The 15407-nt window shown below is 40.8% G+C and overlaps 1 protein-coding gene across 2 annotated transcripts in view; it reads left to right on the top strand.

Moving 5' to 3' along the window:
* The window catches only part of sh3pxd2b (SH3 and PX domains 2B), a 67815-nt gene that overhangs the window by 46472 nt on the left and 5936 nt on the right, over positions 1-15407 (top strand). Inside the window, exons 6-10 of one of the 2 annotated variants that reach the window (XM_036587736.1) lie at positions 3413-3438; positions 3726-3761; positions 7530-7664; positions 9224-9325; positions 13537-13654. In XM_036587736.1, coding sequence (XP_036443629.1) covers positions 3413-3438; positions 3726-3761; positions 7530-7664; positions 9224-9325; positions 13537-13654 — 417 coding nt within the window. The remainder of the gene's footprint in view (positions 1-3412; positions 3439-3725; positions 3762-7529; positions 7665-9223; positions 9326-13536; positions 13655-15407) is intronic. The other variant, XM_036587737.1, reaches the window with a different exon arrangement.

A 15407-nucleotide genomic window follows, 5' to 3' on the forward strand; every position in this document is an offset into this window, starting at 1 on the left:
TAATTGATCATGAAGGGAAATTACAGTGTTTCAGTAGCAAAACATATAATTGCACATAAACTTACATAAACTATGCAGAAATGAAAATAGAAATATAATAGAAGAGAAATAAAGTAAAAACAGGAGATCAGTACCGTCTCTGCAGTAAGGAGACTCGTAGAGCCTTATAGCAGTGGGTAAGAAGCCTCTTCTTTGAACGCTTTTCAGAAAGGTTCTATATAGAACCATCTACAGAACATTCTTAAGAAACCTTTCATGATGCAAAGGGTGCTTGGAGTGTTCGTGGCTCTATATAGAACCACTTTCTTTGCTAAGCAACCCTTTAAGAACCATCTTTTTTAGAGTGTAGAGCTGATCCACAATCTTTTCCACAAATAAGCAACACAAGGGCTGTAATAGCTTTCATTGGTTTTAGCTGCTAAAACTGCTGATTTTGGAAAAAGAGCACATGCAGTCAGTGAGCTGTCATCAGGCTAGATTTTGGAATAACCTCATAATGACAAATCCAGAAGATGGTGCATTAGCATTAGCATCCTCACAGTTAGCCATCTACTCTTACTGCATACAAGCCTGGGAAAAAAACACAACGTATTGATGTCATTAGTTTATTGTCTTTGACATGCTGGAGTACAGTTAGCAAATACACGGGGCTCATCTGTCCTCAAACCCAAGGCCAACCTGACAATATTTGAAAGAGGGACCTTGATGTGTCTTTTAGAATTGGATTAGAGCTTTTTCCTAATGCGCTGCCAGTCTCTTGGCTTCAAGCTGACTCCACTATGCAGAATGAAATCTAGAACACTTAGTAGCTGGAAAGGAGACACTGTTTATAACAATGATGGATATAACAGGAGAGAGAGAGAGAGAGAGAGAGAGAGAGAGACTCTCTTGCAAAGGACTTTGGCCAAAACACACTTTTGATCTTCAGAGTTGACAGTTTACTGAAGTTCACTAATAAGAAACGTGTTTGAGATTACTCCATATTGTACCAGCTGGGATATCACCATATATCAATATACACCGATCAGGCATAACATTATGACCACCTCCTTGTTTCTACACTCATTGTCCATTTTATCAGCTCCACTTACTATATAGGTGCACTTTGTAGTTCTACAATTACAGACTGTAGTCCATCTGTTTCTCTGATACTTTGTTAGCCCCCTTTTACCCTGTTCTTCAGTGGTCAGGACCCCTAGGGACCCTCACAGAGCAGGTACTACTTGGGTGGTGGATCATTCTCAGCACTGCAGTAACACTGACGTGGTGGTGGTGTGTTAGTGTGTGTTGCGCTGGTCTGAGTGGATCAGACACAGCAGTGCTGCTGGAGTTTTTACACACCTCAGTGTCACTGCTGGACTGAGAATAGTCCACCAACCAAAAACATCCAGCCAACAGCGTCCTGTGACCACTGATGAAGGACTAGAGGATGACCAACACAAACTGTGCAGCAGCAGATGAGCTATCGTCTCTGACTTTACATCTACAAGGTGGACTGACAAGGTAGGAGTGTCTAATAGAGTGGACAGTGAGTGGACACAGTGTTTAAAAACTCAAGCAGCACTGCTGTGTCTGATCCACTTAAACCAGCGCAACACACACAAACACACCACCGCCACCATGTCAGTGTTACTGCAGTGCTGAGAATGATCCACCACCCAAATAGTACCTGCTCTGTGAGGGTCCATGGGGGTCCTGACCACTGAAGAACAGGGTAAAAGGGGGCTAACAAAGTATGCAGAGAAACAGATGGACTACAGTCTGTAACTGTAGAACTACAAAGTGCACCTATATAGTAAGTGGAGCTGATAAAATGGACAATGAGCGTAGAAACAAGGAACAAGCTGTATTTGCTATTGTTATATAAACTGAATAGGTAATTAGTTAAAAGCTTATCTACTGTAACATTTCATTAAGTCCCCAATTCAAGCAAATACTCTCATATTTGATTCACTTAAGACTCTTTTCAGATTGCAACCAATTGAATACTCCTCCCTCACCCCTCCCTTTCCAAGTGTGTAGTAGAATCTACAGAGGCCGGTATGTTTTCGCTTCTTTGATGACGAAGATTTACCCCCTTTGCTTTTTCTTGGGCTAAATAGTACGTACAATCCTCCATTGGTCAAAATTTGGGTTCTCAAACTTCTCATGACACAAAATAGTTAACCAGCGATGGCATCAGCTACTCATTCTTCTTCTTTCTATGTCTTCCAACTGGTGCTATAGTGCCACATAATTCCACATGCCACTTCAATCTAAAAATCCAAGAGCCAGTGTTTGGTTTGTCTGCTCTGGTGGCGCAACATGGTGGCCTCTGTAGGAAGTGGATCTGCTCCCTATGTAGATATGAAGGGCTCATGAAAACACAGCGATTTGTAGTTACAGGTGATTATACACTAAACATGGTTTTTTATACTATATTTAATTTCTGCTAATAAATCCTTCTAATTTTTACACACTGCACCTTTAAGGCAGGTGACAGTGAGGAGAGACAAGCAGTGAAAAAAAGATCTGGCTAACAATGAAACTAATAAAAACATTATGGTGGGATGAACTGGACTGTGTTCTTGTACTGCTGGCCATCTGGACATAGTGTATCAAATAAGCTCCAGTAAAGTGGATGATATTCACAGTTAATGACTAAAACAGTGAGTGTTCCTCTACTGTACAGCCACAGTTCAGTTCAGTGATGTTCTGTTAAATGTTTCTCTGCCTGATGAGAACGAATGAGCAGTATCTAAATCAGGCAGCTTATTACAAAATGAGAAAAGGACTGAACTGACCGCTACACTATTATAATATTATATTATATTATATTATTAGATTAATTGTCTAATCAGGCGTGTTGATGCAGATACTAAACATTTTCAATCATCAGACATAAAGACGAAGTGACCAACCTCTCGCATTCATTCTCTCATTACCACAAATGTGCTCTCTTTAAAGTGGCTCCTGCTGCGGAACAAAACCTTGTATCTCCATTTTTGTCGTTTTTCAGTTTTTGACATAATTTGAAAGCACATATTGCCCCTCATATTGCGTGCAAGTTTCATGGTGAATGGACCAATAGAAACATCCCAAAATGACTTGGAAAAAAATCTGGTTCCATTGACTTGCATTAAAAGTAAAGTATGTTTTTTCCTTCTCCTGTAAAGTTACCATTTTAGAGATACGAGGTTTTGTTCCGACAGCAGTGATATGTTGAATGTCATGCAGTAACCAAAAACCTGAAGTCTGAGTGTAATAACTCAACTAAAGAAACAACCTTTGGGCACAAAGTTTGGTTGATCAGCTACATTTGTGTTGGGTGGAAATTGTGTAAATTAGATTATGCTGTAAGTAAAGCAGTAAAGCTTTTACTAGTGTTGATCTGTGATCTAACCTTTACCTTTTATTTGTAATCTGTTTACAGGGAACCCATCGGGAAAAAGAAATCAGGTAAGGAAATGCAATTAATGATGCATTAGATGTGCTGGGGGTAAGTTATTATTAATTTTTGACAATTATTAGTTCCTTTGGCCTAATTCAGTCTGAATGTGCCATAGACAGCCCTGTATAATAATTAGTAATTCTGAGCTGTAGCGTCCGTAATCCTTATCATGAATCTTTTATTGTTTTTGTACATATTTTGACCCTTGTGTTATCTGAACTGCCCTTTGCCTTTTCCCCCTTTTATTCAAATCCCACCTCCCTTACAACAACTCTCATTCATTTTCCCTCATCAGGCATTGTGGAGAGAGCGGCTTCTTTCCTAAAGCGAGGTAGTAACTGCCACTTACGTGGCCATGCTCTTTGTGTGTGAGCCCTCGAGGTGCAGCCCCACTCTGAGTTCCTGAGGTGGGCTGGGGGCAAAGCTTGGTGCTCGTTCCCTGTGTGATGATCGCATGGCTGTGTAGTGGTGGTCTAATTGGTGGTAGAAGGTCATACGTCAGTCACTGAGAGTAACAAATGGATAGAACTCCTGATTAAAGTGATAGTTTAAGAATAGTTTATTAGGCAAACAAATCAAATTTATGCAATTTGCCCTTTACTCCTAAATGCCAAGCTCTTTTAGTTTAGCACTGGGGCGTACGAGGCTGATTTAACCAGTAATGCTATATCTACATCACTTTGTACTGTGCCTGTGCCTAAATTTACAAAAAGTGAGGAACAAAATTCAGGCTTCGACTTCATTTTCAGCTATGCAAGATATTTTGTCCATTTTTTTAGGTAACTCTTTTTGATGTAGTGCCATAAAAGTGAGTTTGAGATTAGCCTCGTAGCTTCAGAGAAAACTAAAGAAGCAAAATTCGGACACTAAACCTTCTTGGCTGATCGACTACATTTAGGGTAAGGGGGCACAGGAACTGTGTAAATTAGATTTTTTGCTGGGCTATTGTTTTAAAGGGGAACTCCACTAATTTTTCAAATTTTCTGCCTAATTAAATGGTTAAAATGTAAACAGAGTCATTCAGAGTGGTTTGGTGTGAAACGTTCCATTTTAGAGAAATGTACTGAGTCAGAACTGTTCACAGTGGTGGTGATAGGAACCAGACATCCACCTCTAACAGCTCACAGCAAGTTATTACATGAGATGGTTATGAATACACTGCCTGATGTCTGAGACATTGTTTTATGATATAGTTTTGGTCTGAAACATGTTTTAAGCAACTTATTTTAATCTATTCATGGTGGAGGGATACATGAAGGGTATTCTCAGGTTCCTATCACCACCACTGTAAAGATGTCTGAGTCTATAAGTTTCTCTACAGTGACTCATTTCATTTCAAACCACTCTGAATGACTTTACTCAATGACTGAATTATACAGAAATTTTGAAAAATGGTGGAATGCCCCTTTAAGTAGCGTTCGTACTAGTGCTGGCGGATCTTTTGACAGTACTAGCTATAGTGTTGCAACGTTAGTATGTAATAGAACCGTAATGTAGACTCTGTGGTAGTAGTTTAGTTTGTGTACTTACATGGACTATACATACCTCAGACCACATTTTTGCAGAACCAAAACAGTGCTTGTAGGTGCCAAGTTGTATTTTTGGAGTTGTATTGTGTTGTACTTGGTCCATGAAAGACAGAAGAATAGAGTGGGAAGTAAATTCTGGAAGTTAAAAGGCCAGTTTAACCCCACAGTAAAAAAAAAGTCTCCATGTATAACAGAAAATAATTAAGATTTCACATTGCACAGTCGAACATCATACAAACTCACAAAGACTGACATAAACAACACTCAGCTTCCAATTAAAGTAAATCTCCACAGTATTTCAACACTAGCACTTTTTATAAACAGCACTCACGTGGATTGACTTTGACACATCAGAGCAGTGCTGGACTCTAAATCAAACCAACAGTACAAAAAACAGAAACTTTTTTTTTTAACTCACCAAAATCTGAAGGCCAAAGCTCCGGACTACCCCTACTGGCCTGGGACTAGAACTGCACCAGTGACAGATCATTAAATGGCACCTAGAACAAGACCGTGTGGTGTAAAAGCAGGCTTTTTCAGCTCAGTCAGAAGTGAAGACCTCCCTGTAGGTTTAATAGAAATGTCTGATTGCATTGGACTGGTTTGTCTTTGGGAAATGGCCCCTGGACTATGTGCTGATTTAGGCTTAATCCCATTTCACCCCTCCCCCCTACCGTTTAGCTCTTAACCCTCCAATTTGCGTGTTCTCGTGTAGGGGTAGGGTGTCCCGATTTTTGTTGAGATAGAGGGGTAGGGTCAAGTCAAGTCCAGTCAAAGTTTACTTATATAGCGCTTTTTATAACAGACATTGTCACAAAGCAGCTTTACAGAAAAATCTGGGTCCAAGCCCCCCATGAGCGTCACCAATGGCGACAGTGGCAAGAACAAACTCACTAAAAGCAAAAGGAAGAAACCTTGAGAGGAACCAAGACTCAAAAGGGGAACCCATCCTTCTCTGGTCGACACCGGATAGCAAACAGCGTTAGTATAAGTATTATAGTACAAAACTGGGAAAACAGGTGAAGCAATAGTTAATTAGATAGCTTGAGTTTATGCAGCTGCAGCAGCAGCAGCATCATCAGGAGGGTCAGTTCATGTAGGGTGAAGTGTTAGGGTTACACGGCCCTCCACACGGAGGTTTTTCAGAGACACACTCCAGACAGAGCGTTATGAGAAAAAAAGAAAAATCGGCAAGATGGCTGAGCAAGAGACCAAAGAAACCCACAAATGTGAGAATTTTCTCTGTTAAAAATTATGATAACCACTGTATTATCTTTGTTTAATGTCGTTACAATGTATTATGGTTCTTTTCTTCATAACAAGCATAAAAAATCACTCGTAGTGTGCTGGTTCTCTTTAGCTAACTAGCTAGCTAACTTCCCGTTCCACCTTAAATGGGGCATTCATAGTTACATTCTGGTGCTTCAGGCATCCCAACTGCTGCACCATTTAAGGTGGAATGGGAAAGTTCAAGCAAGAAGCTGGCGAATATCTGACTTCAGCTTCATATTACTAAAGTATTAGGGGTGGGTGATAATAAATAATTGCCCCCCTCTTTTAAGGCACATGATGTCCTAAATGTAACTAAAGCCCAGCAGTGAGGAGCTGAACTTTACCCTCCTCTGCTGTCACTGCAGACTGGCAGGGTCGCCTACAGAGCAGCGCTGGTAGCTGTTAATGAAGTAATGTTCTTTTATTTGAGGATCCCATTTCATAGGGGAAGATTTCGACCACTACGACTTGTAACTCAGTTCCAAGGGGCAAGGTGACACTCGAAAACAAGGAATGGGGTAAAAATAAGAAATGGGATTAGGCCTAAGATATTTGAATATCTAAGAGGCTTAGCGCTGCACACTGTGGATAGAAAACTAGTGTTGCAGTTGTTTTGCTATGTATTTCCATTATAACACAGCAGATCTTGCAGTGTATGCAGAAAAAAAGCATGGGACATGGTTAAAGACTGGCTTAGAGCTCATTTGCATCTGGCAGCATCCTGAGATATCAGTTTTGCAAAGGCCAAAACCACAGTAAAGATTAACGAATGATATATTTTGCAGCCCTACTAAGACATGTCATTTGTGTTGCAAAGGTGTGGTCAGAGGTATGTAATATAGAGATGGGTCAGTTGTGGGTCAGTGTTTCTTTTTTGCCCAAAGTCCTCACCCAGCACTTCTTTATTCTTTATGTTAGATCAGTATCTGTGGCGATTAAGCTCCAAATAAATAGCTTTGCAACTGCATGCTAGTCATTGGATGGTGGGGTGTAAGGTTGAGGTGAGTCTCAGCTTAGTTGAAGAGCGCTTTTCAATTGCATCTTAGGTTTAGTCGGTCATGAAAATAGTAAAATCCTGTGATTTGCTGCTGCGTTCACTGCAGATTTGCTGGTGATCTGGTGTGGGTTTTCTTTTTTCTTTCCCTTTATTATCTCTTTGCACTAAACTGTCCTGTCTCTGCTTCCATTTTCCTCACTTCTAACTTCCAAATAATCACATCGGCTTCACTCTGCTCTTTTTGCCATAGTGATGTAAGAGGAAGGCAAGTTATAACGTTTAAGCATTTTGTCCATGGCAGGAGGAGACTCCACTTCAGCTGACCCGCTTCTGCTGGACCAGTATGTGGCCGTGACGGACTATGAGAAGCAGGAGAGTTCAGAGATCAGCCTCCATGTGGGCCAGGTGGTAGAGGTCATAGAGAAAAATGAATCAGGTGAGGAGCCAAGGCACGTCATTTTCTGACCAGCAGGGGGCTCATCAGTTGGGGGCTGTTATCTAACAACTGGACGGTTTATAGTGAAGGACACTGAGGAAAACAAGGAGATAACAGGGTGGTGAGATGGTGTGTTGACTAGGGATGTTCCAGGGTAATCAAATACAGAATTCACTAAAGTATCGAGAAAGTATACAGGCTGACAGTTCAGTCAGCTCATGTCGACAGCTCATGTCGTTAAAGACGTGACTTGACGTGTTGCATGGCTAGGCTAAGCACTCTACCTAGAGCCAGAAACATCCACCCATCCATCTTCTAAGCCGTGTATCCTTCTGGGTCATGGAAGGTGCTGGAGCCTATCCCAGTGTACGTCGGGCAGAAGGAAATGCCCTGGAAAGTTTGCCAATCCATCACAGGGCAGACACACAGACATGTATGTTCACACACACATTTACGTTTATGTCTTTGGATTGTGGGAGGAAACCCATGCAGACACAGGGAGACTCCACACAGAAAGCACCCTGGTCGCCCGGCCGGGGAATCGAACCCAGCCCCGTTCTTGCTATGAGGTGACAGCTCTGCCCACGGCGTCCACTGTGCCACCACAGAACTAGAAACAGTGAAAAGATATTTCTCTTTCTTAATGTTAGCTTGACAACCTACCATGTTGAAGAAAAAAAACCTTGTGTCGAAGATGCAACTCCTTCCCCACACCATCTAAGTTTACACAGCAAAAGTGGCCTAAATCTGATTTTCTCACCAAATCTTTTTTTTTGTTTGTGACCTGCGACATTAGTCTGAACAGATCAGCTCCTAAACTAACCTGTATGTGCAAAAGAACATTGCTTCACGTGGCTCATCCAGAGGTAAACAATCCTGACTGCCAACGAACACCAGTCCGCTCAGTTTCATCTTCGCTAGCATCACAGGAGCGAACAAGCTTCATTGACTGACAGCTGGGCACATCACCCAAAATGTGTTTGAGCTCGCCGTGAAAAGGGCAGAGTCATTTCTTTGGTTTGTGTCCTCGGATTCTTTAATCTAAGAGTTCCTTGTATTTTTTTGGTACAGAAACATCAGCCTAAATGTTTGAGTCTCAGCAGCGAGAAATTAGGGCAAGTTCGATTGACGTGAAAGTCACATGAATTCCGATCTTGCAGTTCAGACTGAGACGCATTGCTGCACATCAGATACGTATCAGATTTCAGTACCACATATGAAAGTGTCCCAGATCGGAATTGAAAGTGTCAGATTTAATGCATTTTTTGCTGTTCACACTGACACACATCTGTGTCACATTTGAAGAAAAAGATCAGATTTGGGCCACTTTTACCTGCTATGTGACCAAAGCCTAACACTCATTTACAGATACTTAAATATCAGATGTAATCAGATTGAACATCCCTAATTTTGTCTGAAGACTGCATGGAACTGAATAGGAATGCTTCTAAAGGTCCACTGGTCAACTCCAAAATCTAATGGGGTCTGGCTTAAAGAGAGAATTCTGCCAAAATAGTACATTCCAGTCTTAACTAGGTAATACATGTTCCTCTCTTCAGGTTGGTGGTTTGTGAGCTCAGAGGACGCTCAAGGCTGGGTGCCTGCGACCTGCCTGGAGGCTCAGGATGACCCGGATGATTTCTCTCTGCCAGCAGAGGAAGGTACTGAAATCCACTTTATCATCATCCTCCTGTTATTCTAGCCAAATCAAACTGAATAGGAACCCCACGTGCAGCATTCACTGCTGAACCCTCATTAGGTAATCTTGGCAAGCTCAATTTGGAAAAATGGGAATACTGTTCTGGCGAATCATGGTGACAAGGTGTGTTATGCAGATGTCTGCCCCACCAAATGTAGCAGATTGAGCTGAATATTTGTGAAATGATCCAGATCTATGCATATGTGTTCAAAATTACATCGCAGTATTTTGTAACATATTAATAAATGCTACACTGTAAGGATATCCTTAGCAAACGGACCTGTCGCCCCCTCAAAACCAGTTGACCAAATTTCTTTTTAAGTCACCGTTCGTTCTCATCTGTGTGTGCTTGTCCCCTGCTGGAGTGTGCCGGAGATTCTGGTCACTGCCGAGGCACGTGGGTCGCCGGCGCACTTTAGGGGATCTGTTCAGCACAAGCTTTGGGCAAGGTGGAGAACCACATCTCTTTTTCTTCCTCTTTTGGTCATGTCCAGTGTCCGGTGTCTGTCCTGCACGAGGCACCCATGCATGCGTTGAATGCTGCATGAAGTGCATGGAGTGTGAAACTGACTATGCCAGTACCTGAAGCATGGAGCTGAATGCTTGTCAGCATGTCGTCTTTCAGGGCAGTTTGGTGCTGTGACCCTGTCTCAGTATATTCTGCACCTCAGTAGTTTCCCTGATAATTGACCTTACCTTGCTCAGTTCACAGATGTGCTGTTTCATAGCTACTGTTGAGGTTCAACAAGCTTTACAGAATGTTGGTGAAAATTCATTTTGGCAATTCATTCATTCGAAATAATGAGGAATTTCAGCTCAGCTCCTCTAAATACATTTAGATTGTGTTATTAATGTCAAATTTGATATATTTTGTTTGCTCAGTTCAGAACCATTGACCAACTGTGTTTGCACACAGAGGAATTTGACCTCTGCATTTAACCCATCCATGCAATAAAACACCCACATACACACACACGCACACTAGGGGGCAGTGAGCACACTTGCCGGGAGAGGTGGGCAGCCCTATCCACAGCACCCGGAGAGCAGTTGGGGGTTAGGTGCCTTACATACTGATGGCTCAAGGGGTCGAAGAGGTGACCTTCCGGTCACAAGGCTGGTTCCCTAACCTCCAGCCCATTCGTGTGTGAAAGCTGGCATTCACTAGACTTGCTTTCATATTTTTTATACATATTTTGGCAAAAAGAATAAAGAGAATAAAAAGAATATGGAAGTTATATGACCAACCAAGTGCTTCTGTTCTTTTGTGGCAGAAGCTACAAACCAAGGCAGAAGGCTAATGTGCCATTATTAAAGAAATAAACATATTGCTGATATTAGACAGTAAATACCAGTGTAATGTATGATCACCCCCAGATATGAGGTGCCTACTGCTGATTAACTCATATTTCATGAGCAAACAGGACAGGCAGTTCTCTATCCACACTTTCATGATATAAAATATAGCCATAACAGCAACGTGCCAGTTGCCCAACATTAAACGTTTCTTAAATCTGCCCATTTTGCTTAAAAGAATGAAAAACAGAAACATATATAAACGCAGTATTTTTCACACTATTTTTGCAAAATTATCTTGATGGTTTAAATGGAAACCCGTCTACTTTTCTGATAGTTCATGTTACTTATTTACAGTTTTCATAACCTCATTTCTCATTAGGTTGAATGGTGTTTTTGCCATTATTCTGTAAATCTTGTCCAACGCTGCAGCAGTAGTGGTGAAAGAACACATTTGTAGGTGGAGCATGGGTCGGTCAATTAGATCACAAAAGCCCCCAGGGCTATAAAATTCAAAGTGACACCACTAAAACAGGTTGAGCTGATTTAGCACTGAACAGATTAAAACCTAGTATGTGTTTAGAATTAGCACATTCTGTAGTTACAGTTGCTAAATTCCTTGTCTTCAGAACCTCTTTGGTCCAGTGTTGTTGGATGCTGCATGTTTGTTCCATGTTTTCAACTCAGTTTCTTGTGGTTCCCCTGTGTTAAACCAAATCATCGGATTTGAAATGTCAAACTCGGATGTTCTAAAACAATATGACTGCTATTTGTGAGGGACAGCTACAACCGGAACTACTGTCCCTAAAGGCTGAGCATTGTCCTCGTAATAATCATGCCATGCTAAATAATGTACCACATTAATAATACTACAGTCACCAGAATCACAACTGCAGACTGTCCTTTAACATTCGATAGTATTCTAGCATTCCTATTACATTCTTTCTCCTTTGTGCTTATTTTTAATCTCCATAATTAAAAAAGCATTTAATTTCCTAACGTAGGGATGCCCAACTCTAACCTAACACACTGGCTCTGACATTCAGAGTACCTTAATTAGCTGATTCTGGTGTGTTTATTACGACGGTGTTTTAGGGCCTCTGTTAATACAAATAAAAATAGTAGACTTTGAGAGAAAAGTCGTAATATTTCAAGAAAAAAGTTGTAATATTTGGAGGATAAAGTGGGCTACCTGTAGGGGGCTGCCATAATGCGTTGGGGTCTCGGTTGCTGTATTGGCTCCGGAGCACCACTCACTCCTGTCTACTTGCGGATCAGTTTGATCATCATTCTCACTGTCTGCGAAACTTTGAAAGTGTGGAGATGTAGCCACTGATAGCCGTGTAGACAACCCTGCCTGCGGTTCTCCTTCAATAAAACAGACAGACAGTTTCCTCCGAGCCCGTCTGGCTCTTTATTCTAGATAAAGTTTCCTGCTCAGCCGTTTCAGCCGGTTCTTAGACTAATAACAGGCTGGTGCTGATGAGCAGGAGAGACAGGGAGACTGAGTGTTTCTTTATGGGTGAATCGATATGAAAGTATAACTCCACCGACTCACCGCCCCTCTTTTATCACGAGGAGGTGCTGCCTTCCCTTTGCAAAGCCTTTGGCCACAATATTGCACCCTTTCCTGGTATTAATTTAGACTATTTTCTCAAAATATTACAACTTTTTTCTTGAAATATTACGACTTTTTTCTTGAAATATTACAACTTTTTTGCTCTAAATATTACAACTTTTTTCTCAAAATATTACGACTTTTTTCTCAAAATATTACGATTTTTTTCTTGAAATATTATGACTTTTTTCTCGAAATATTACAACTTTTTTCTCAAAATATTACGACTTTTTTCTCGAAATGTTACAACTTTTATTTTTATCAACAGTGGCCCTAAAACGCCGTTGTAGTTTATTGGAGGTTATTAAGAGGCTAAATCTCCAGGATCACTATTCTTGGACGGCAAACTCAACACAGTAGTCTATATTTAGGTGCTAAGCTGGAATATAAAAAATAAGTATGAGCACATTTGGGGCGTGATTTACTGAAACTGACGGACAGTATCCTTAAGGGCTAATTCTGCAGTTCTGTTTGTTTCTTTCTTTAATACACAGTATATTTGCCGTTGAACTAAAAACACCCACTCAGCTTCAGCTTTCCCAGATAACCGGCTTTAAGCTTTGGACACCATATCGTTGCTGTCGTGAGACAACTTTATAAGTTTATAGGAAAAGGAAAAATGTCCTTAACATGTATTAGTGTTAAAAAAAAAACATTATATAAAATAAATAAATAAATAAAAATACAAGTTACAAGGTTTTCTTCTGACACTGGTGATATGTGTAGACAAAACAATGAGTCTGACCTTCAGTTGCTCATTACATCATTACATCATCATCCAAGTTTAGATCATGCATCGTTAGCCTGTTTAGCGTATAACTCCTCCCTCTTGGTTCTTGGAAATGGTTCTTGTGTAATTCAGACAGACAGAGTGATGCCATCATTACAGAGCTGGTGAATCCATAATGAAATCAGCTCAGCGACCTTGCCGACAAACACTGTACGAGCCGAAATCCCAAAGCAGTCGTGTAATGCCAGTGATACGCTGCCAAGAGCAAAATACAACAGGAATCAGGCAAATGTTCTCCACCGCGATTTTCCCCATAGACGGCTAAAAGGAACACAATCAATAAACTCTTTGTTAGACAAAATTGTTGGCGATGTGAAATGCTGTAGGGAAAGTGGTGCTTTATTCCCAAACTGGAACGAACCCAAAACAGCAGCAGAAAAAATGATAAATGTGCTGTAATGTTGGGAGTTTTTGTCCATGTTAGCTGAGCCAAAAGTTGTAGGTTAATGCTGCTTTTCTTTTAACTCTGCAGAAGAGAAGTACACAGTGATCTACCCTTACGCGGCTCGTGATCAAGACGAAATCGATTTGGAGAAGGGCATGACCGTCGAGGTCATCCAGAAAAATTTGGAGGGCTGGTGGAAGATCAGGTAAGAATACAGGCAGAAATACAGCCACTTTAACTAATGTGGAAAATCAAAGGCAAAAGTGCTGTTCTGGCTCAACCCTGGAAGTGTTGGCTGTATTGCTGGGAGACTCCAAGCTCTATCCCCGGCGATGCCACAGCTGCCCGTGGCCGGGAGTCGAACGATTTTGGCAAAGTATCTAATTGCGATTTTTCTGACCAAAAGTACGATTACGATTTAAATTGCAGTTGTTTATAATTGAAGCATAAATTGGGGTATGGGCTTTTTTTGGCTAAGAAGACCAGCATATTGCTGCTGTCGGAACAAAACCTCGTATCTCCAAAATGGTAAATTTACAGGAGAAGGAAAAAACCTTCTTCACTTTCTTTGTAAGTCAATGGAACCAGACTTTTTTCCAAGTCTTTTTTTTGCCATTTATTTTGGTTTATTCATCATGAAATTTGTATACAATGTAAAGGGAACAGGCATTTTCAAATTATGTCAAAAACTGAAAAAATGCCAAAAATGGAGATATGAGGTTTTGTCCCGACGGCAGCGATGTATTTTTTCCGGCTTGAGACTTGAACTGTGAACACACTGCGCCAGCCTGCCAGTTATTTGTGATTGTGATGTCACAGCCGTTCACAAGCTCCATGTTATTAGGTAAAATCTCCCTACTTAACACTTGCATCATATCATAATGATGTTAATAGACTGTAAGACTATAATAAAAAAATGCAGCTCTTCAAATTGCGATTTCGACATAAAAACCATTAATCTACCCAAGGCAGCATAACTGTCCTCTCTTTCTCTGGGTGGGTACGATGGTCCTCCCTGTCCCCCATCACTCAGCATGTTGCCAACATGGCATCTGTTAGCCGACGTAACAGAATTGGCAGTTGTTTTTGTCCTCCAGGCGTGTTGAACTGTCCAATGATGTTGCAGTAGCAGCAGTTTGAAAAGATGCAGTGGCTCTTCACATGTCTCAGAGAGAGCATGTGCCATCCTTCACCCTCCCAGCTTGGTAGCACTGCGTGATGGGGGGGGGGTGCCTACCTAGTGGACTGGAACTGGCCATCACAAAATTTGAGGGAAAAATTGGGTTAAAAATTCCAAACAGTGTAGTATATATTCCCAGAATATACCTAAAATATAACGTATTATTTTCACCTATTTTTGGTATTTTCCTGTTAGAGAGAAAACAAAACACACTAAAATATGGTGTGCATGTGCTGCTGCAAGCCCCCTGAAATAATAAGAAATGTTGGGTTATATATCGCAAGACTTTTCGAAGAATTTTTATGTTTTAACGTCTCATGCACACATAAGAAGGTCAGACTCGATGCTTAGGTCTCAAATGCAACATTATACTATTGAAGATTTGATGACAGTAGTAGATAATTCACTCACATCCTCGGAAGACACGTTCTTCACCAAGTTTTGACTGAGTTCTCTTTGAATAGTCTTTCAACTCGCTCACAATCAGCAGATTAGATCATCAGATTTTAAACAGTATTACAAAATGCTCTTCTGCACATTGCACGCAATTACACATTTGCACCAGAGATGTCTCCAAATCCCCAACACTTACATAGTGTAGCTTTAAGATCATCGCTGTATATGGTGAGTTTTCTTTCATTGTGTCTCTGATGTCTGTGAAGACTGCTGTAACAGTTGAAATATTAAATATAAAAAAATATAAAAATAATTATAGCTTTGCAAAAACAATATAAACATTATGTCTGTAATTTGTTGGTAGTTTGCTGTCTTACAGTTC

Source organism: Colossoma macropomum, unplaced genomic scaffold, assembly GCF_904425465.1.
Source record: "Colossoma macropomum unplaced genomic scaffold, Colossoma_macropomum, whole genome shotgun sequence".
Taxonomy (NCBI): domain Eukaryota; kingdom Metazoa; phylum Chordata; class Actinopteri; order Characiformes; family Serrasalmidae; genus Colossoma; species Colossoma macropomum.